We start from the raw sequence: 21822 nt of genomic DNA, 5'->3' as shown, positions 1-21822 counted from the left end.
TCCGGAGCGTTTTCAGCAAAATTTTGAATTTTGCAAAAATTGTTCATATGCAAAATCCAAAATTTTGCTCAAAACGCTTCGAAAAAATTCAGGCGTATTCCTCGGCTGATTACAAAAACTTTTTATTCTTGATGATTTTTCCGAAAAGCGCATCGCTTATTGTAAGAAAATTCATAAATGTTTTCACAAAAATTTTGCCATTAAGACGCCATTTTGAAAATAATAAAACGAAAAATCGATCTTTGAACCATGGATTCTCAAAGTTTAGACATTTATTCCACCGGTTAGTGAGATTCCAGGTTAATTACAGACTCGAAAAGCTTTGGAAAATGGTTCACAAAAAAAAATAGGCACGAAAAATCACGTTTTTTTTTTGTTTAAACTGCATTTTGGGATAATAAATACATTTTTTGAGGATTTTCATTGGCACCATCGGAAAGAGGAGATCTTAAGCAATAAAAATATATGTGTCTCAATTTTTTCTAGTGTCGAATAGTCTTAGTTATTGGCCGTTAAAAAGCAGTGTACCGGTAGTGGCGTTTTGGCCGTTTAAGGGCTAATTTTCTACATCCGAAAATTTTCACCCGAAAATAGACATTTTCAACAGAAAAGTTTATTATTAAATAAATAGTTGAACTTTTAAGCCATAAAAAGTAATTTGCTACGAAACTGTTAAATTTTTAACAAAAAAGTCAATTTTCAAACAGTTAATAAAATTTTCAACCAATAAAAATGAATTCTGAACGAAAAATGTAATAGTTCAGATTTCAAAAACAAAAACAAAAAAAATTTGGAAAGAAAGCAGTTGCATGTGACAAAAAAAAACTAATTTTTAACAAATAGTTAAACTTTCATCCAAAACAGATTTACTTTCATCTAAAAAATTGCTATAAAGAGAACTGAGTCACACTGTTTGGTTGAAAATTCTACTGTTTTGTCGAAAATTTAACTATTTCGTAGAAATTTTACTTTTTGTTAAAAATTTATATTTTGGTGTTGAAAAATGAACTGAAATATCTTCTGAACAAAATTTCTAGTTTTTTGAAAAAGTTGCAACTATTTGGTAGAGAATTACAAAATGTTGTTGAAAATTCATCCTTTTTTGTTATAAAAAAATTTGTCTTTTTGGATTAAGAATTAAATTGTGTTTCGTAGAAACTTATTTTTTGTTAAAAAATTCATATTTTGGTCTTAAAAAGTCAACTGCAATCTGTTTTGGATGAAAATTCAACTATTTAAAAAAACATTTCTTTATCATTTTTAAAAATAAAAGTTCAAATATTTGGTAGACAATTCAACAATTTTGATAAAATGTCATCCTTTTGGTAAAAAATTGTCTTTTTGGATCGAATATTCAATTTTTTTCGCAGAAACTTATTTCTTGTTTAAAAATTCATATTTTTATCGTGAACAATCAAGTGAAATGTTTGTTATTAAAAAAATGCAACTATTTTTTTGTAAAAAATTTATCTTTTTGAATTAAAAGTTCATCTGTTTTTGTAGACATATAATGTTTTTTGAAAAATAAAAATGTAACTTTTTGTTTTGAAAGATTGGGTTGAATCTCTTTGTTAATGAATCTTTTTTTCTCTTGAAAATTTATATTTTTAGTTAAAAATTTATTTCTTTGCTTTAAAGTATAACTATTATGTTAAAAAATAATCTTTTTCAATTAATAATTCAACTATATGGGTAGAAGCTAGCACACATTATTGAAAATTTATTTTTTTGATTAAAGGATTATGTTTTTGGTTGAAAATTTAACTGTTTAGTCAAAGAATTTATTGTTGTTGTTTAAACTTAAGTTTTTAATTAAAAATTTAACTTTTTCTGTTTTTTGAGGTTGATCTTTTTTATTTGAAAATTCTTTTTTTTAGTTAAAAAAAAAACATTTTCTTGGTTTGAATTTTCAGGTTTGTTAGGTAAAAATGCATCAGTTTCGTAAACATTAATTTGTTGCTGAAAAGTCGTATTGTGATTCGAAAATTCAATTTTTGACGGTAAATTCGTCTTTTGGTTTGAAGATTCAACCATTTAGATAAACTTTTCTTGAGTAAGTGAAAAATCTTTATTTGTTGAAGATTCGTTTTTTTTAGTTTTAAAATTCTTTTTTTAAAAATAAATTTAATCTTTTTTTCTTGAAATATAAACTATGCCACTTTTTGTTGGGAATTTATCTTGTTGGGTTGAAAATTCAATTATTATCTTAAAAATTTAATTACTTTGTTGAAAATCCAACTATTTTGTTCAAAAGCCAGTTTTAAAGTAGAAAAGACATTTTTTGTTTAAAATAAATGAGAAAATATTAACATTTTTAATTATTATCTGAAATACTTTTTTATTCCGTTTATAAAAGATTATATGTTAAAAATGTTACAAGAATAAAATGCTGGTATTTGAGTATTAATGATCAAGGAAAATAAAAAATTAGTCAAGGAAAAATCATGGAATTTTGAAAATAAATATGGGTCATGCTTGATAATGTTAATAATAAAATAATAATTTAATTGTATAAAATACTCAAATAATTTACCTCGGAGTTGTTTAAATCCATTGAAGGTTTCAGGTCGACAGAAAGACTGTGTTTTTTGCTCTTGGGAGGATTACTGACGCTTTTGTCCCTGGTGAAGAGCCTTGCTTTCCTCTCGGAATTTTCGTTCTTATTGTGATGGTGTTCAGACTTTGGTGGCGATCCTGCATACGTATTTGGCAGATCGTTGGCCTCATGATCGGTACAATTTTCCGGATGCGAATCGCTGTCTGCTTTTCGGGAACTGTCATCGCTCTGTCTGTCCACTCCTCGTTCTGTAATGGGACTACATTAATTTACAAAAGATACCTCAATTATTCACCTCTAACTCATTAAAATACCAAAGAACGCAATGTGTCTCTTCCGGCCAAAAAACAACTTAAAAGTGCAAAATTCACATTTTCTTTCTAACACTTAGAGGAAAAATAATTAAATATTTATGTAAAAGATAAAATATTTTTTTACGTAAGATTAAGTATTATTAATGAAAGATTAACCGTTATATAAGCCAGCTGAATTTTGCAACATTTTTTTTAATACCGGCATCACAGCGGTTCAGTAATTCAGTTTTAAAAATGGGGTTTTATTTATTATTCAAAACTTTTTATATCATATTACCGCGTCTTTTCTTAAGCAAGTTTTTTGTGTTTAAATTTTTGTTATAGCTAGCTTTGAAAAATCTGTGACACTTTAGCACTTTCTAAAAAATTAATGAAGATAAAAAATGCTTATGTTTGAATTTTTTAAACGTATTTTTATCAGTAGATAGATTTTGATTGCGTAATCTTTTTCATTTTTTTTCTAGTGTATTTTTTTAAATTCAGAACTCTGGGTTGTTCAAAGTATCATCGTTTTTGGTTAATAAGTTTATAATTTGTTTGAAAATTTAATTATTTCATTGAAAATCAACTCTTATTGTAGAAAAATCGACGATTCATTTGAAAATAAACTCTATTGTCGAAAAAGTTTTATTTCGAGGTGAAAATTAAACTGTTCTGTATAAAATCAATCTTTTTGGTTTGAAAATTTAACAATTTGGTTCAAATTGTTCTTTCTTGACTTGAAATATTTTTTGGTTTAAAAATCAACTATTTGATTTAATTACTTCTTGTTAGGTTAAAATATTCACTATTACATTTTTTGTTAATCAGTCAGCTTTTTTGGTTGACATTTTTTTTACTTTCCTCACTGCATAATCTTTTTTTGGTTAAAAATAAAAAATGTTGTAAAATTTTACTTTTTTCGATGAATTAAAATGTTTTCGATTAAAAATTGAAATCTTTTTTGTTTGAAATATCAAATATTGTTTTTTTTAGAATTTATCTTTTTTGTTTAGAAATTCAACTGCGTTTTCGTTATTTTTTTCTTTTTGATTGTAAAATCTTGTTTGCTTAAAAAATTAACTATGTTGTTAAAATTTCGTATTTTTAGATGAATTTAACGGTTTTTGATTTACATTAAAATTTTTTTTTGTGCAAAATATTAAGTACTTCGATTCTTATTGGGAATTCATCTTTTTTGTCTGAAAGTTTAACTACTTGGCTAAAAGTTGAACTTATGTTAAAAATTAATTTTTTTCATTTAAGATTATTCACTTTTGCGTTGAAAATTCAACAATTTGGTTTAAATTTGTTTATTTTCTTAACTGTAAAGCCTCTTTGGATAAAGTAATGTGTTTCTGATATTATACATTAATTTTTTCATGGATAAAGATTCCTAATTTCAGTTTTTTGGGTTAAAAATTAATTTTTTCGGTTGAAGATTCATTATTTTAGTTGAAAAATTGTCTCTTTCGTGGAAAATGTATCTATTTTTGTAAAAATTCATTTTTTTGTTTGAAAATCCGTATTTTTGGATGAGTTCAACTGTTTTTTATTTAAAATTAAGATACTTTAAATTACTCTTTTTTGTTGAAGATGTACCTTTTTTTTAATTACTTTTTTTTGCTAAAACAGCAAACTATTTTTCCGAAAATCCTTATTTTTTGATAAATTCAAAAGTTTTTTATGGAAAATTAAAATTTTTTAAAAATTAAAAACAAAAACCTTTCTACTGTGGATAATGTAATCTACTTAGATAATCATTAATTAAGAGAACAAATAAAAGAAAAAATTTCATGTTATTTTGATTTATAAACACGCATAATTTCTTAATTACTAATTAAATTAATTATTTTACATATATTAGCATTTTCAATTAATGATTGTCCACTGCAGATTGCATTAAATTAAACAGTTTTTTTAAAATGTTAAATTAAAATATTTTTAAATTGAAAAATGAACTACTTTGTTAAAAATGAATTTTTTTTGTTTAAGGTTGAAGAGGCAAATTTTATCAAAAATATATATTTTACGTGCTCTTTTTTTTAATTTAAGGGGAAAAAGAGGAAAAAGGAGAGGGGCTGTGATCCCCGAAAATAATACTTTGTATGTATAGCATTAAAAGTTTAAAAAATAGTTTCAAGATAAAAAGGATAATCTTTTGGTTTATGGATTTTTATACTTGAATGCAAAAGTAATTTTTAATTCTTCTCGCATGCAAGGCACAAAATAGATATTGGTAACAAAATTTGAATCAAAGTTTACAAATATCGTAAAGGCGGAACTGTAATATTGTCAAAAAATCGTGCGAATAAGCGAAGCTCTCAAAAATTTACGATTTTTTTTAATATTTAAAAATTGAAGATAAACAAAATAGAAGACTGTATCTGAAATCAAATGCACAGAATTATTTAGAAAATTGATCTGCATAAAGTGGATGTTGAGTAGGATGGTCCAAATTTTTTTTCGAATTGTCATTCATATCGCCTGGAAATTTATTCAAATCCACACAAAAATAAATCCTTTTTTAACAAAAAAAAATTTAGAGGTGGTGTACGCCACTCAACATTTCTCTTCAACATTAGGCATAGAATACGAATAAAATATTACTTTTTAAATATCACCCCCATAAGTCTATTTTATAGGGCCCTAAAAAACTCCATGAGTGAAAAAATGGGTTCTACGAGTTTTTGGCGCTAATTATGATTTCTTTGCGGTTTTTTAATGCAAATTTTTTCTAATAGATCAAATACTACATTATACTTATAAATAGATTCAAACCTTGACTGTTTAAAAAAAATTATTATTGGTTTTAGCAGTTTTTTCTTAGAATATAGTTAGAAAGTGGCATTTTTTACAAAAATTTTCCACTTTTTGTCTGATTTTCAATTAAAGTACAATATTTAATGTAAATAATAATTGAAAGTTCCGTTTTATTCTGAAATTTTTAACTATTGGTCTATTTTTCACTTGGATTTAGCAAATAATTAATTTAATTTAGCAAAAATAATTATTTAAACAAATTACTGTTGTTTATAACTATTTCTTTCTTTATTAATCCTACATAGTTGCGGTTTCTTCTGAAATTTGTAACATTTTAGCCACTTTTTACTAAGTAAGGTAAGCAATAATGCAAGTTCAAAACATAGTTAAAACAATTTATTACTATTTAAAACTATCTTCTCTTAGACAAGTGCTGAAAAGTTGCAGTTTTTTCCGAACTCAGACTTTTTGTCCAATCTTTTTTCTTGCAAGACAGCTGTTTTTTTCTTAAATCTATAGTTTTGCTTTGACCTTTTAATTATGAACAAATAATGAGTAAACCTCAAAAAAATATGAAAAACAGACAAATATATTCACAAAAAATGAAAGAGATTGTTTAAAATATGATTTTCTATATACTGTTTATTTATTATTTCTTCATAACTAAAAAGGCTAAAAGGGAAAGAAAAATGATACATTTTGAAGAACTTTCAAAATTTAGAAAAATTACACATATTCGAAAAAATTTCAATTTTGTTTTCAAAAATTTATAAATTTCCAAAAGCTTCAAAAACGTCCTAAAATTTTAGTTAAAAGTACCAAGAATTTTGATAAATTTCTGAAAAATTCAAAGTTTTGATCAATTTCCAAACTTAAACGAACAATTTTTATAACTTTTTAAGCTTTTCCAAAAAATTTGATGAATTTCCAAATTTTTGGCAAACATTTCACAATTTTCAGAAATTAACAAAAGCTTTGATAACTTTTTAAGCTTCTAAATTTTTTTTCAAAATTTTGGCAAAAATGTCACCATTTCCAACAATTTTTAGAACGTTACAAAAACTTTCGAAATTTCGATAAATTTCCAAAAAATGTCAATATCCTAAAATTTTGATAATCTTCAAAAAACTCTCAGAAATTACCAAAATTTTGATGAATCTTCCAAAAGTTGTCAGTTTCCAAAAAATTTCAAGATTTTCAAGATTTTAGCAAAAAATAATAAAAATATTTAAAATGTTCATAAATTTCCAAAAATTTCACAATTTCTCAAAACTATAAATAATAATCAAAATTATAAATAAATTGATGTTAAACTGCATGGGGCTTTCGTCAGTTGTAAATATAATTTTTTCAAATGGATCTATTTTTGTGTGGACTTGAATAAATTTTCCGGGAAATATGCATAAAAATACGGAAAAAAATTCCAATGCATTTTCGGACCACCCTAATGTCGAGGCAAGAAAAAAATGGAATTAGAGGTGGAAAAAGTGTGATTTACTGAATTCAGCGACAGCAATTGTTTGGATGACCTGATTAATTTCTATCAAAGCATCAGCGACAAAAAATATAGACGGACAGTACAGAAAACGAAGAGAATACGTACGTATAAGTAGATAGATAGAGTCTGCGGCGGACAACATGAAAGCAATAGAAACCACAGAGCGACATAAAAGTCACACACACACTGAAACGCGAGATTTTTCAATAAAAGAAATTTCAAAAACGTCAAGAGAAAATTAAGATAAGTACTCAAACTAAATATCAGAAAACAAATGCCAAAAAAAAGGAAAACTAAGAACTCTAGACACAAATCGGACGAATAGTCACGGGCGGATCCAGAAATGTTTTCGGAGGAGGCGATTATTAATTTTCTTTAACGAATTTTTGTGAAAGGGCATTTTTTCTATGCTGTTTTACAATTTTTGTTTAAAATTCATCTTTTTAGGTAAAAAAATCCAACTCCTTGGTTGAAAGTTGAACTACTTTATTAAAAATTCATTTTGCTGTCCGTGAAGATTCATTAATTTAGTTGAAAATTCAATTATTTGGTCGAAAATTCAACTTTTTGTGGAAAATTTGTTCTTTTTTTTTGAAAATTAAACAATTTGATAGAAAATTAAATTATTTGGAAGAAAATTCAACTTTTATGTAAAAAATTCGCTTTTATAAATTAAAAATTATTGTTTTTCAATGAAAATTTATTTATTTCATTTTTGGTTTACAAATTAACCTTTTTAAACTAAAAATATAACTATCTTATTGAAAATTCATCTGTTTTGGTAGAAAATTAATATTCCTGGGTAGAAACTTCAAATATTTGGTTTAAAGTGTATGTATTTTGTTGAAAATTCGTCTTCTTTGGTTAAATTAAATTGTATTTTATTTAAAATTAAAATATTTTTTGTTGAAATATCAACGATTATATATTTTTTTATTGAAAATTCATCTTTTTAGGTTTACTATTCAATACCTTCATTGAAAGTAGAACTTCTTTCTTAAAAAATCATTTTTTTTGTTTAAAGATTCATAATTTTAGTGAAAACTTTGAAAATTATTTTGTTTGAATTTCTTTGAAAATTAACTTTTTTTGTTCAAAAACATATATTTTTGGCTTGAAAATTTATCTGTTTTGTAGAAAATTCAACAATTTGGTAGAAAATTCATCTTGCTTTCTAATTTAAAATTTATTTTCAATGAAAATTTAGTTCAACATTCGTCTTTTTTTGTACAAAATTAGTACTACTGGTTGAAAATTAAACTATTTTGATAGAAATGTATCCATTTTTTAAAATTATTCGTCGTTTTTTTGAGAAAATCCAATTTTTTGTTTAAAAAACGAAATTTTTTGATTAAAAATTAATCTGTTTTTGTTGAGGATTCAACTACAATATTTTGCTTAAAATTCATTTTTTGTTCTTTAAATTACATTATGTTTTATTTAACATCAAAATATATTTATTTATATATCAACTATTATATTTTTTTTATTTAAAATTAATCTTTTTAGGTTTACCATTCAATTGCTTCGCTGAAAGTTCAACTTTCTTCAAAATTAATTTGTTTTTTTTTTTTAAATTGAACTATTTTGTTGAAGCTTCCGTTTTTGAGGTTAAAAGGCAATTTTTTTAACTGATAATTTAACTATTTCGTTGAAAATGAACTTTTTTGTTGAAATTTAACTATTTTTCGAAAGTCCTGTAATTTGTTGAAAATTCGTCTTTTTCGATAGAAAAATAATCTTCTTAGTTTAAAATTCCAATTTTTTGTTAAAAATGTATTATTTTATTGAAAATTTATTTTTTGTGCTAGAAACTATTTTTTTTTAACTTAAAAATAATATAACTATTTGATTGAAAATGAATTTTTTTGTTGAAACTTCATATTTATAGTTTGAAAATTAAACTGACTTGTATAGAAAATTCGTCTTTTTCTATTGGAAATGTAGAAAATTCAACTACGCGATCGAAAATTTAACTGTATTGCAGAAAATTGTTCTTTTTTATTTAAAATTAATTTTTTTCAGGGGAAAATGTAACTATTCCATTTTTGGTTAAAATCGGATTTTTTTAGTTTAGAAATTCAACTATTTGGTTAAAAAATCCTGTAATTTGTTTTACATCCTTGCTTTTGGTAAAAAATTGTCTTCTTCGTTAAAAATTCAAATTTAAGTTTAAAAATGTATTTATTTGGTTGAAAATTTATTTATTTAAAAAAAAAACAACTAATTTTTTAGCTTAAAATTTAACTTAAAAAAAATCTTTCTTTGCTGGAAAATTCTACATTTTTAGCGAAACTTTTTTTCTTTATTGACTGAAAAATCTTTCTTTGTTAAAGATTCTTGTTTGAAAATTGAACTGCTTTATTATTATTTTTTTGATAACCTGTAAATAAATTAACGAAAAAAATTGAGTCTGCAAAAATTAAATTAGATAGGGATATACCTGGTTTAAAATTTCAGAAAATAAACTAAAAATAAGATCTGATAATTAATGGGATCAAATTTTTCCGGGAAATTAAGAGGCCTTAAGTATACTTTATGAATCTGATACAAAAATTTCAAACTTAAAATTTGGTGTCTTAAATCTCGGGTCTCTGGATCCGCTCGTGTGAATAGTACAAGTAGAAATAACTACAAGGGATTAAATTCGAAGCTGATTTATTTCTACGCTTTACAAGTTTTCGTACATGAAAGTTTCTTTCGAGATTGTCCACGAAAAATAAATAACAATCGCCTTCTTGAAATGCTAAAAATGCAATCGTTTGCCGCAAAATTAAATAGCGGATATCACATTTATTGGATGAATTCTTATTTGTGTTCTGCGAAGGCACTAATATTTTATCTGACTACTGATTGTGAGATTTGTGAGTCGAGCCTCCTCGAATTCAACAGCTAGAGTTTCTTCTCCAATCTATAAAATGATCTTCAATGAATCCCCTCCGATTTTTAATATCGAGAAATTCACTAATCCCAGGTATTGAATAATTAAAAATTGATAGAATAAACATTAATTAAATTCTTGATTGACGACTGCAGATTCAATTTCCAGTTCCAAAATGAACTTGTTTCCCTAAAGTGATTAAAATCTCCTTTAGAACCTGGATTATTATTTCGAAATTAATTATTGAAAAGTAATTAATTTCTCTCTGAACGAAAACGTGTTGGTTAATTGTTTATTTGTTTATTGTCATTGTTTTTTTATGGAAGAATGGATTTTTCATTTCGTCTGAAACGTTCTCACATACCTGGGGTCGTATGTCCGACGCGGGATTTCTCTTTTGTTGGTTGACCAGAAGGTAGTGGACATACGGCAGCGGCTGAGTTGTTTCTTGTCTCCTCGCTGGTTACTACTACCGAATCGTACCATGCAACAATGCAAAGCGACCCGAGGCGACTTTTATTTAGTTACATGATCTCAACTTTGTTAAGCAATGGAATTCTGATATTATGAATGTATACCGAAAAAGGAAATTTTCATTAGTCACTCATATATTCTCATCTCCTTAATCACTTCTCAGGGTTGCTACAAAATCACAATTACAAAGTACTTCTTCGATCTTTCCAGGATTATCCGAATCATTTTTTTTAAGTCAGAGTGGCCGCAAAATTTTATTTTAAAAGCTGCACAGCATATTTTTTAATGTTTTGCCTAACGAGAAAATAATTAAATAAATAGATTTAGCTAGTTTAAACTCTTATTATGTGATAATTACTATTTTAATGAAGTTGATAGGTATTTATTATAAGGAAAAAATGTTAACTTTTCTCTGAAAATTCGGTTCCTGGATTTTCTTTCGCCAGTTATTTATATTCGATGCCAAAAAATGCCCGGTTATCGTATTTTCTTTCCTTAATTACTTGTACTCGACGTCAGACAATAACATAAAAATTTTTAACTCAATATTCTTATCGTAAAACTGCCTCTTGTTACCCACGCCCTTAGGAAAATTTTCAAGAAAACTCTAATTTTCATTTACACGTCCGGTTCTCGGATCAGGGTGGCCGTTTTAATCAAAGAAAAAAAATTCCCGATCATTTCCCGGTCCACAAAAATTTCCCACGGTCAATGTAATTAAAAAAATTATATTCTAATGCCAAAATTTTTTCTATTTGAAGCAGGGTGGCCGTTTTAATTGATGAAATAAATTCCCGCTTTTTTCCCGGTCCGCAAACATTTTTCACGGTCAATGAAATTAATAAAATTGGATAAAAAAATTTACACTTGAGGTCATAGAAACTGAGCTGCAAATGAGAGCACTCAAAGTGGAACTGTTAAATTTTGAACTTTTAAAATTGAAATTTAAAAGTTTTTAATTTAAAAATGTTGTATTCAAACGCGTATAAAATCGAAAGTACTAACATTTTTCAATATAAAAAAATATAAATCCACGTTATCATTTTCAAAGCTCTGAATTAAAATAAAATCAATGAACTTTAAAATTCTCAAAATTATATAATTTTAAGGAATCCTAAGCTAGAAACATCAAATATTGAAAAATTGTAAAAAATTTAACTGAACACTTCTTAAATTAGAAATTCAATTATTTTCTTTTTATATAGTTTAAACATCCTTGGAAAGCTTAAAAATTTGATTTCAAAATTTTGAGAAATCTAGAAGTTGTTTTAAATTGAAAATTATTTCGGAAATTATACATCAAAATTAAAAAATTTTACTTATAAATTAAGCATTTTTCAAATACAACAATTAAAACTGTAACGTCGAAAGTTTAAAGTCTCTTCGAAATTTTAACGATTCCAGTTTTTCTATGTCAAAAAAATCAGTTAAAGATTCTTTACTTTTAAATATCTGGTTTCAATTTACTTGTCTTAAATAAAAAATCAAATATTGCTGAATATTCAATAATTAATCTTTTTTTTTTTAATTAAAAATTTCAAATTGAATGGGTTAAAAATGGAATATTTTAGACCGAAACAATATTTAAAATTTAATAAAATCCTTTAATTAAGAATATATTATTATTGAGTTATTTTTAAGTTGAAACTAGTTTATAAACTTTAAGTCACACGTTCACATTTGTTTAATGACTAAGACTTTTAAATTGAAACAGTTCAAGATTTAACAATAAAATCTGAAAATTCTTAAATTTTGAACTGGTTTAAAATCGTGTTGTCAAATCGTTTTTGTCACCTTTTTATTCCTTAAAGTACAGATAAATTAAAAATATTACTTATTTATTAAATAAAAATGTTTTTTAACAAAGGATTTTATTTTTTAATTGTTCAAGTCTTTAAGAACGCATTTAAAAATTATTTAAATTAAAAATGTAAGCTTAGAAATACAAATTTTAAATAGAAAATTTTTGAAGTAAAAAAAATTTGAATTGCGCATTGTAACCTATGTAATAGCATAATTGAAGAACATAACAATTCCAATAATTATTTAAAAACTGCTGAAATCAAACGTGGGAAGATTTTTCTTCTACAAATTTTTTAAATTCCCGTTCAAAAAAAAAATTCACTGTCATTTCCCGGCTTTCCCGGTCCAGCGGCCACCCTATTGAAGTGACCAAAACTGAGCTGCAAATTAAATCACTCAAAGTGGAATTCTTGAATTTTAAACTTTTAAAATTAAAGTTTAACCGTCTGGTTAAACTGGAAGCCTTTCAACACTTTTCAACTGAACATATTAAAATTAAATACATGCGGTTCCAAAAATATAAATCCAAGTTATCATTTTTAATGCTTTAAATTGAAAAATCAATCAATGCGTTAACATTTTTTTAAAATAATATAATTTTAAGAAATTTTAAGCTAGAAACTTTAAAAATTGAAAGATTATATATATATTTTTAAACTGAACAGAAATTTCAAAATTCAAAACTTTGTTTTAAAAACTTGGAAGATTGAAATGTTTTTTTTTTAATCCTTCAAAATTCAAAAAATTTCCTTAAAATCCTTTCAAAATTCTTAAATACCTTTGAGTTTTTTTTTCGAAATCTGCCAAAATCTATATTTGATTTCAAATTAGGCCGTGCACTATTTGTATCGAAATTTTAATAAAAATAGCCGTATCTTATCAGTACACGCAGACACTTCGTTTAAAATATTTGAAATCATTTAAAAATTTTAATTAATTTTAAATTTGTTTAAAACCTCTAAAAATTTCTTCAAATTTCTGATTTTTTCTAAGAATAACAGGTGTTCAATTCTTATTTTGTATTTGAATTACATTATTTGAATATTTTGAATTATTTGAATTACTCATTTGAATTACAAATTAAATTTGTGTAAATAGAACAATTAAAATTGTAAAGTTGAAAGTTTTGTTTGAATATTTCATTTCTAATTCCTGATTTTAAATGAACAGTCAGATATTTCTAAATATTAATTAATTGTTCTTTTTCTTAATTGAAAAATTTCAAATTAAATGGTTTAAAATTGAATATTTTGGACTAAAATAATATTTGAAAAATAAGAACCTTTGGTTATGAATATATTATTTGGACGTTATTTGAAAATAGTTCAAATGTTTCAATCGAGGTTTTACATTTGTTTAACTAATAAGACTTTTTCAATTTTAATGTAAAAGTCTTTTAAAAAAATATAAAATAAAAAATTTTTTAATTGAAAGATTTTCGAATCACGCATTCTAAACTGAATGATATCATAATTGAAAAAGATCACAATTTAACTAATTATTTAAAGAACGGTTGAAATAAAAGTTGTACACATTTTTTATTTTCAAATGTTGTAAAATTCCCGGTCAAAAATAAATTCACTGTCATTTCCCCGTTTTTCCCTGTCTTATAAATTTCCCGGTGTTTTCCCGGTGTTTTCCCAGTTTTGCCGATCCAGCGGCTACCTTGTCATTTTTTCCTTGCAATAAATAAATATATTTACCTTTATTAAAATCGTAATTATGACATTCCGATAAGAGTTATAACGAGCTAAAATCATTTAGTTTATTGCGTTTTTGTTATCTAATTAATAAGGTAATTATTTTAAGTAATTATTAAAAAAAAATTTCGTTTAAAAACGTCGTGACTAAACTAAACGTTCTTTTGAAATAAAACGAATTCAAATGAATTGGAAAAAATTTGAAAATTTCCATTGATTTCAGTAAAACTGGAGTTTGCAATAAGTTCAATTAAAAATTCTTGAAAACCTTTGAAACTTTTTAAAATGCTTTGAAATTATTTAAAATACCCTAAAATATTTCAAATCCTTTAAAATTCTATTAAATGACTAAAATCAGTTAAAAAATCCTTGAAGTCTTTTAAGACCCTTAACTTTCTTTAGCATCTTTAAAAACACAATAAAATTTGCAAAATCTTTTGGAATCACTTTTAATTATTGAAATTTATTTAAAATCCCGGAAATATGTTGAAATTCGTCTAATCTCCTGAAAATACCTGAATTTTTTTTAATACTCTAAAATATTTCAAACCCTTTGAAATACCTTTAAATTTTTTAAATTAACTAAAAATTCCTTGAAATCAATTCAAAATTCCTTAAAATATTTTGGAAACCGTTTAAACTTTTTAAAGCTTTTTAAAATGCCTCGAAATAATTTGAAATAACCTGAAATACTTCAAATCCTTTTAAAGTTCTATTAAATAACTGAAATAAATTCAGTAGAATTCAATACTTTCAAAATATTTCATAGAATTTTACCGATTTTATGGTGTTTTTAAAGATTCCAAGTAAATTTCAATTTATTTCAGTTATTTATTAATATTTTGAAGAATTTTAGATATTGCAGGATATTTGAAAGAATTTTAAGTATTGTAGGATACTTTAAATTATAAATTATATTATACTTTGAAAAGTTTCAAGGGATTCTAAAATATTTCAAGGAATTCTGAATTGATTTCAAAAGAATTTTTTATTGATTTCAAAAATTTAAAGGGATTTCAAATGGTTTGAAATAATTTAGAGTATTCAAAAAGATTTTCAATCATTTTAATGATTTTAAGGTGTTTGAAAAATTTGCAAGGGATTTAAAGGATTTTAAATATATTTCAATAATTTGAAGCGGTTCCGAAGATTTTTCAGTCTTAGTGGTATTTTAAAAAATGCTAAAGAATGTTAAGAGATTTAAAGGATTTCCAAAGATTATAAAGGATTTGATATATTTTAGGATATATTAAAAAATATTCCAAGGGATTTTTAACTGATTGTCGTAATTTAATCGAATTTTTTCATAGGACTTAAAATATTTCAGGGTATTTTAAACGATTTCAAAGCAGTTTCGAAACTTTAAAAAGTTTCAAGTTTATTAACCAGTACTTTTTTTCATAAAGATCCAACTTTACTCAAATATTTCAAACCCTATAAAATCCCTTAAAATTGTTAAAATCAATTGCAAATCCTCTGAAATCTTTTGGAATCCCTTTAAACTTTGTAAAGCTTTTCAAAATGCCTTGAAATAATTGAAATTTAAAATTACTTAGAAGCTTTAAAAAAACCTAAAATATTTCAAATCCTTTAAATATGATGATATTTGGTAAGTTTAAAAAATTTTTGAAAAATTTCTTAGGATTTTTAAAAATACCTTAAAAACTTTTAAATCCTTCGCAATCCCTGGAAACTTTTTAAAGCTCTTGAAAATTCGTTTGAATTTTTAAAAATATCCTGCCATTCCTTCAAATTATTGAAATCAATTCAAAATTCCCTGGAATTTTTTAAGATATCCTAAAATCTATGGGTTTTAACAATTTTTGAAATTCTTTAAAACCCTACGAAATCCCTCACTTCTTGTGAATACATTTTTCGAAATCCGTTAAAATATTATAATATCCCATAAATTATATAAAATCTGATGATACTTCTTGAAATAATTTAAAATCTTTTAAAATCATTAAAATCCTTAGAAATCTTATACAATCACTTGGAATCTTTAAAAATATTTTTTAAATGCCCCAAAAATCTTTCAAATCCTTTGGAATCACTTCAAATTATTAAAATTTTATAAGAAGTAAAATAAGGTATTTCAAATCGTTTATAACCTTTTAAATGCCTTGAAAATCTGCTGAAGCTCGTAAGCATGTGTTGGAATTAAAAAAAAAAAAAGAAAATCTTTCAAATCCTTAAAATAATCGAAATCTGTTAGAAATTTCTTGGAATGTTTTTTCAAGATCCCTCACTTTTCTTGATCACCGAAATTCTCTGACTTTTTCCTGATTTCTAGGTTTTAATTAACCTGCAGCCACCCTATTAAAAAAACAGATTTTCAAAGATCCTAAAAAAATAATATACATAATCCAATATTAGGTAAATCATTTTGATAAAATTTTGCGCTTTTACAAATATGTTGCCACTGTAGCAACCCTATTTTTATTCCATCTATCTATAAAATATAAAATAAAAGTTCATCTTTTCCGATTAGCAGTTTTTTCTTAAATCGAATCCTATCATAATTTCAGGACTTTATTGTATCTAACGCATTTCAGTTCCCTTTACTCTCCACTTCGGGACATCTAATACTTTATAGAAAAGTATCAGATAAATTGTATATAAAAATATAAAAAACACTTAAAATAAAAACATAAAATAGAAAGTTATAGTAGTTATGAAGTCCACAAAAAATACTTCACTTAAATGTTTTAAAATCACATTTTATATAATATAAACGAATTGAATTATAGGAAAACAGGGTGTCTACCCGACGGATGATTTTAAATTTCCGGCCATTTCTCGGTTTTCTCTCAAGAAATTATTTATTTATTGACAGAAAAATTAGAGCGCATTAATTTTATTTGTGTTCATTTTCAAGAGATATTATATGTAGTTTCCATAAGCAGCAGAAAAATGCTATTTTTTAATAAAAAGAAAATAATAAAAATAAAACTTCAGGTGGAAAAAAAGAGCAATTATTTTAATAATTTGCCGCGTTTCCTTAGAAATATAGCTTAAAAAAATAAAGTCAAGAAAATTGAAAAATGTTTATAATTTCAGATTTTAATTGAAATTTGGTACGTTTTATTCAGAATTTAGATAACTTTCAACCTATTTAAGAGAGAAATTCTTAAACTCATAATTAATAAAATTAACAAACTATTAAATAACAGACTTCACACTCCAAAATATTATCAAAACAAAGGTAATCAGGGAAATTTTTCACGAAAATAGAGGAATAAATTCTTTCAAATAAAATAAATTTATAGGTATCAAACAGTTAAATTTTGTTGAATTTTTAATTCAAAAAGTCGCATTTACTATTCATAAGGACAAATTTTAAATAAAACAGTTGAATTTTTGACCAAAAACGACGACTTTTTAACATAATAGTTGCAATTTTAATAAAATAATGAAAACTTCCACAAAATAGTAAAAAAATTTATTAAAAAAATGAATTTTTAATCAAAAGGGATGAATTTTCGACAATATAGTTAAATTTTAACCAAATAGTTGAATTTTAAATGACAAAACAGTTATATTTTCGACCGAAATAGGCTAATTTATAACAAAATTGTTGAGTTTTCATAAAAAAAATACAATTTTCAACTAACATTAATTATTCAACCAAACAAAAAAATGAATTTTCAACCAAAGCAATTAATTTCTAACTAAAATCATGATTTATTAACAAAAACAATTTAACTTTTGACAAAGGAGTTGAACTTTCAATAAAAAAAGATGAATTTTCAACTAAAAATATAACAGTTCATAGTTCAACTAAAAAATATTTTAAGTTTAAATAACAGACACTTTGGTTCAACCAAAAAGATGAAATTTCAACAAAATAGTTGAATTTTCACCCAAAAAGATTCTCCAATCAAGAGAAAAGAACAAATTTCCAACAAATTATTAAATATTCAAACCCAAAAGACTAATTTTCTACAATATAGTTGAATTTTCAACTCGAAAATAATAATTTTCTACAAAACAGGAGTTCAACATTCAATTTACGATCAATTTTCAACCAAAAATAGCATAGCTGAATTTGCTGTTCAACAAATTTCAACCAAAGATAAATCTTAAACTAAGTTGATTATTTTTTCAACCATAAAAGATTACTTTTCAACTAAAAACGATCAATTTTCAATAAAAAAAAACAGAATATTAAATTTCTAAATAAAAAATAAATGAACAAAATGATATTTCAACAAAATAAGTTAAACCGTAAATCAAAGAAATTTTTAAAAAACAAGATGAATTTTTAATGAAAAAGATGAATACTCACTAAATAAAATTTCATCCAAATAATTAAATTTTCACCCAAGAAAGATTTTCCAATTAAGTGGAAAGAAAAAGTTTCCAAGAAATTGTTAAATACTCAAACAAAAAAGACGAATTTTCTGTAATTCTGCAATAGATTTTTTTTATCAACAATAGAATATTTAAATTTTCAGATAAAAAAAATAATAAAAAATTTAACAAAAAATAAAATAGTTAAATTTTCTGTTGAAAATTAATTTAAAAAACACGATTTTTCCATCAAAACATTCATAAAAAAGAAGGATTTTAAACCAATTTATTTGAATTTTCAAACAAAGAGATGAATCTTAAGTTGATAATATAAATTGTTTACACATTAATTCAACTTTCAACCAAGTTGTTGAATTTTCCTACCAAAAAATACAAATTTTCAACTAAAAACTGTCGATTTTCATTCAAAAATTGTATATGAAAATTGAATTTAAAAAAATATTTTTAACAAGATAGTTCAATTGTCAATTAATAAAATTAATTTTCAACAAACTAGTTGAAGTTTTAACCAGAAAGATGAATTCTCAATACAAAATATAATAGTTCAATTTTCAACTAAAAATGAATAATTTTCTACCAAAAATAAAAGTTAAATTTGCAATTTAAAAAAATTATTGAAAGAAAATGATTTTTCACAAAATAATGTATTAATTTTCAGATAAAACAAATTATAATAAAAAATTTCAACAAAAAATAGAAGTTAAATTTTCGGTTAAAAAATTAATTAAAAAAAAAAACAAGAATTCTCAACAAAATAGTTAAATCTTTAATCAGTCAAATGAATTTTTAACAAAAATATTTGAAGTTTCAATCAATTAATTGAATTTTCAACCAAAAAGATTTCTCAATCAAGAGAAAAGAACAATTGCCAACAAATTTTTCGAATTTTTAAATCAATAAGACGAATTTCCGCCCAGACAATTGAATTTTCAACCCAAAAATATTTATTTTTAACAAAGCAATTCAATTTTTAAGACAAGATGATGAAAATTCTACAAAAGAGCTGAATTTTTATCTAAAAACGATTAATTTTTAACAAAAAATAGAATAGTGAAATTTGCAGTTTATAAAATTGTAAAAGAAAAAGAATTTTTAACAAAATAGTTGAATTTTTAAACAACTAGATGAATCTTAAGTTAATAATATGCATTTTTTACAAATTCTTCAACATTCAACCAACTTATTGAATATTCCTACCAAAAAATACGAATTTTCAACTAAAAAGTATCAATTTGCATTCAAAAATTGTATATTAAAATTTTCTTTAAGATGGAATATTTAAATTTTAAGATGAAAAAATAATAACAAAAAATTTCAATGCGAAAATAGAAGTTAAATTTTTTGTTTAAAACATTAATTTAAAAAACACGAATTTTCAACCAAACAGATTTTTTCAATCAAGAGGAAAGAAAAATTTCCAACAAATTGTTGAATTTTCAAACCAAAAAGACGAATTTTCTATCAGGCAGTTGAATTTTCAACAAAACAGTTCAATTTTTAAGAAAAGATGATGAAATCTCTACAAAATAATTTAATTTTCAACCCGAAAATATGAATTTTCAACCTAATAGTTGAATTTGATATAAAAACGATTATAAGTAAATCTTTAACGTCAAAGAAACGAATGTAGGAAGATGAAACAAAACAACTTAGTTGTCAGCAACGCTATCGGAATCGCACAAGTTTTATTTAAGTTTCAAAAAGTAAAAGAAAAAATCCCAACGTTTCGGAAATTCACCATTTCCATCATCAGGGGAGAACCAATAAAATATGTATAGTCTAGAATAGTAAACGGCAATTTTTTGTTGTTGCTAATTTATGATTTAGTTATTCTTTCGTTCGTTATTTTGTATTAGTCCCGGATATTCAAACAATTTAAAATATAGTGATGAAGAGGTAATTTTTTTTATATTGCCGCTTTACAATATAATGCTACTATACAATATTATATATATATGTATATATAATTATTATATCTATATATGACAAACAAGGAATATTATAAATCCTTAAATATTTTTTTCTGTTACAATGAAATAACGAACTCTTAAATGTGATATTTTTCAATCAATTAGACTTTGTAAAGAAGCTGAAATATTTTAACATTTGTATGTTTCCAAATTTAAAAAATTGACTTTACTCTCTTCTAAATTTTCCCTGAAATTTTAAGAAAATTTGTTTATTCTCTTGAAAAAATTTAAAATTATTTTCAGTTCTACTAAATATTTCTTGAATTTACCAGATTTTTGTTTGTCTTTATTTTGTAATCTTACCGTATTGAAACATTTTGCTTTAAAATCTTCTAAATTATTTTTAGAAATTTTCGAAAATCGTTTGTTATGTTTAAAAAACTTTTTCAATTTTCTCTTATACTTCATTGTTCAAAATAAAAAATTATTTAAAACTTCCACACGAATATAAGGAAAATTCTTCTTGTTTTTTTAATTTCGTCAGACCTTCTAAGCCTTCTAATTTCTAAAAATTATTCAAATTTTTTCTGCATTTGTTATTTATTCTGCAAGATTTTAAAAATTGCCCTAACATCTGTCAGTTTCTTCTTTGACCATTTTTGAAATTTTCTAAAATCTTTTTCAATAATTTCTTCAAATTAATTTTTTTTAATAAAAAGTTATTTTAATTTTTCCTAGGAACCTGAAAAAATACCTTTCATGTTCGTCAAACTTTACAAAATTTAGAAAAAAACTTTACAATTTTTATTTATTTTTAAATCGTTTCAAAACCTTTGAATATCTCTCAAACTTACTCAAATTTGTTTCCAAAATTATGTAATATGACAAAATTGCAAAATTTTGCTTGAAAATCTTTCAAACCCTTTTTAAAAATGTAAAAAACTCCTATGAATTTCAAGTAATTTTTTCAAATCCTGACATAATTCAGTTTACCTAAAATATTTGTAAAACTTGAAAAATAAAAAAAAATGGTCTCAACGTCTTCTATATACTTTTAACCCACATTTTAAAATATTTAAAATTTAAAATTATTCTTCTAAAATAAAACCGAAACCATTTCTCCTCAGATCTTTTATAATTATTAAAAAGCTTCTAACTCTTTTATTCTTGATCTTCCGGTACTTTCATACCGGAGCGATAATCAATGAAAATAATTCAATAAAAAAAAAAGAAAAACGCTATTAGAAAAATCAACTGTGTCATTTTCACAATAATTATATAAATAAACTGTTTTCTTGATACATTTTAAAGAGTTTTTTAACGGCTCTGCATGACAAAAGACATAACAGTCAAAACAATTAGAACAAAGTTACTACTAGCGCCGCCGCATGGCCGTTTTCAGTACATGGGCCATGCGGCGGCGCTAGTAGTAACTTTGTTCTAGTTGTTTTAAGGGCACGTGACACAGCTAAATACCTATATTACCGACCTCACTTTTTCCGTTCACTGAATGTTTTTTTGAACCTAAGAACTTTTTTTGTAAATAAAATATCGAGCTGTAACTTTGGGAAATGTATTAGAGTACAATAAAGTACGTTTAGGTACTGCATTTTGGTAGGAACTTCACTG

At 24.2% G+C, this 21822-nt stretch overlaps 1 protein-coding gene across 3 annotated transcripts in view; it reads right to left on the bottom strand.

Annotated features, from left to right (window-relative positions):
• The window catches only part of LOC117180034 (phosphofurin acidic cluster sorting protein 2), a 163285-nt gene that overhangs the window by 35487 nt on the left and 105976 nt on the right, over positions 1 to 21822 (bottom strand). The window contains exons 6-7 of one of the 3 annotated variants that reach the window (XM_033372330.1): positions 10357 to 10458; positions 2534 to 2805 (exon numbers count right to left, since the gene is read on the bottom strand). In XM_033372330.1, the coding sequence (XP_033228221.1) occupies positions 2534 to 2805; positions 10357 to 10458 (374 nt within the window). Of the gene's footprint in view, positions 1 to 2533; positions 2806 to 10356; positions 10462 to 21822 lie in introns of all 3 variants that reach the window. The other 2 variants (XM_033372329.1, XM_033372331.1) reach the window with 2 other exon arrangements.

This window comes from Belonocnema kinseyi, chromosome 9 (genome assembly GCF_010883055.1).
Source record: "Belonocnema kinseyi isolate 2016_QV_RU_SX_M_011 chromosome 9, B_treatae_v1, whole genome shotgun sequence".
NCBI lineage: Eukaryota > Metazoa > Arthropoda > Insecta > Hymenoptera > Cynipidae > Belonocnema > Belonocnema kinseyi.
The sequence above is the reverse complement of the archived record's forward strand: the minus strand, read 5'-3'. Positions and strand labels throughout refer to the sequence as shown.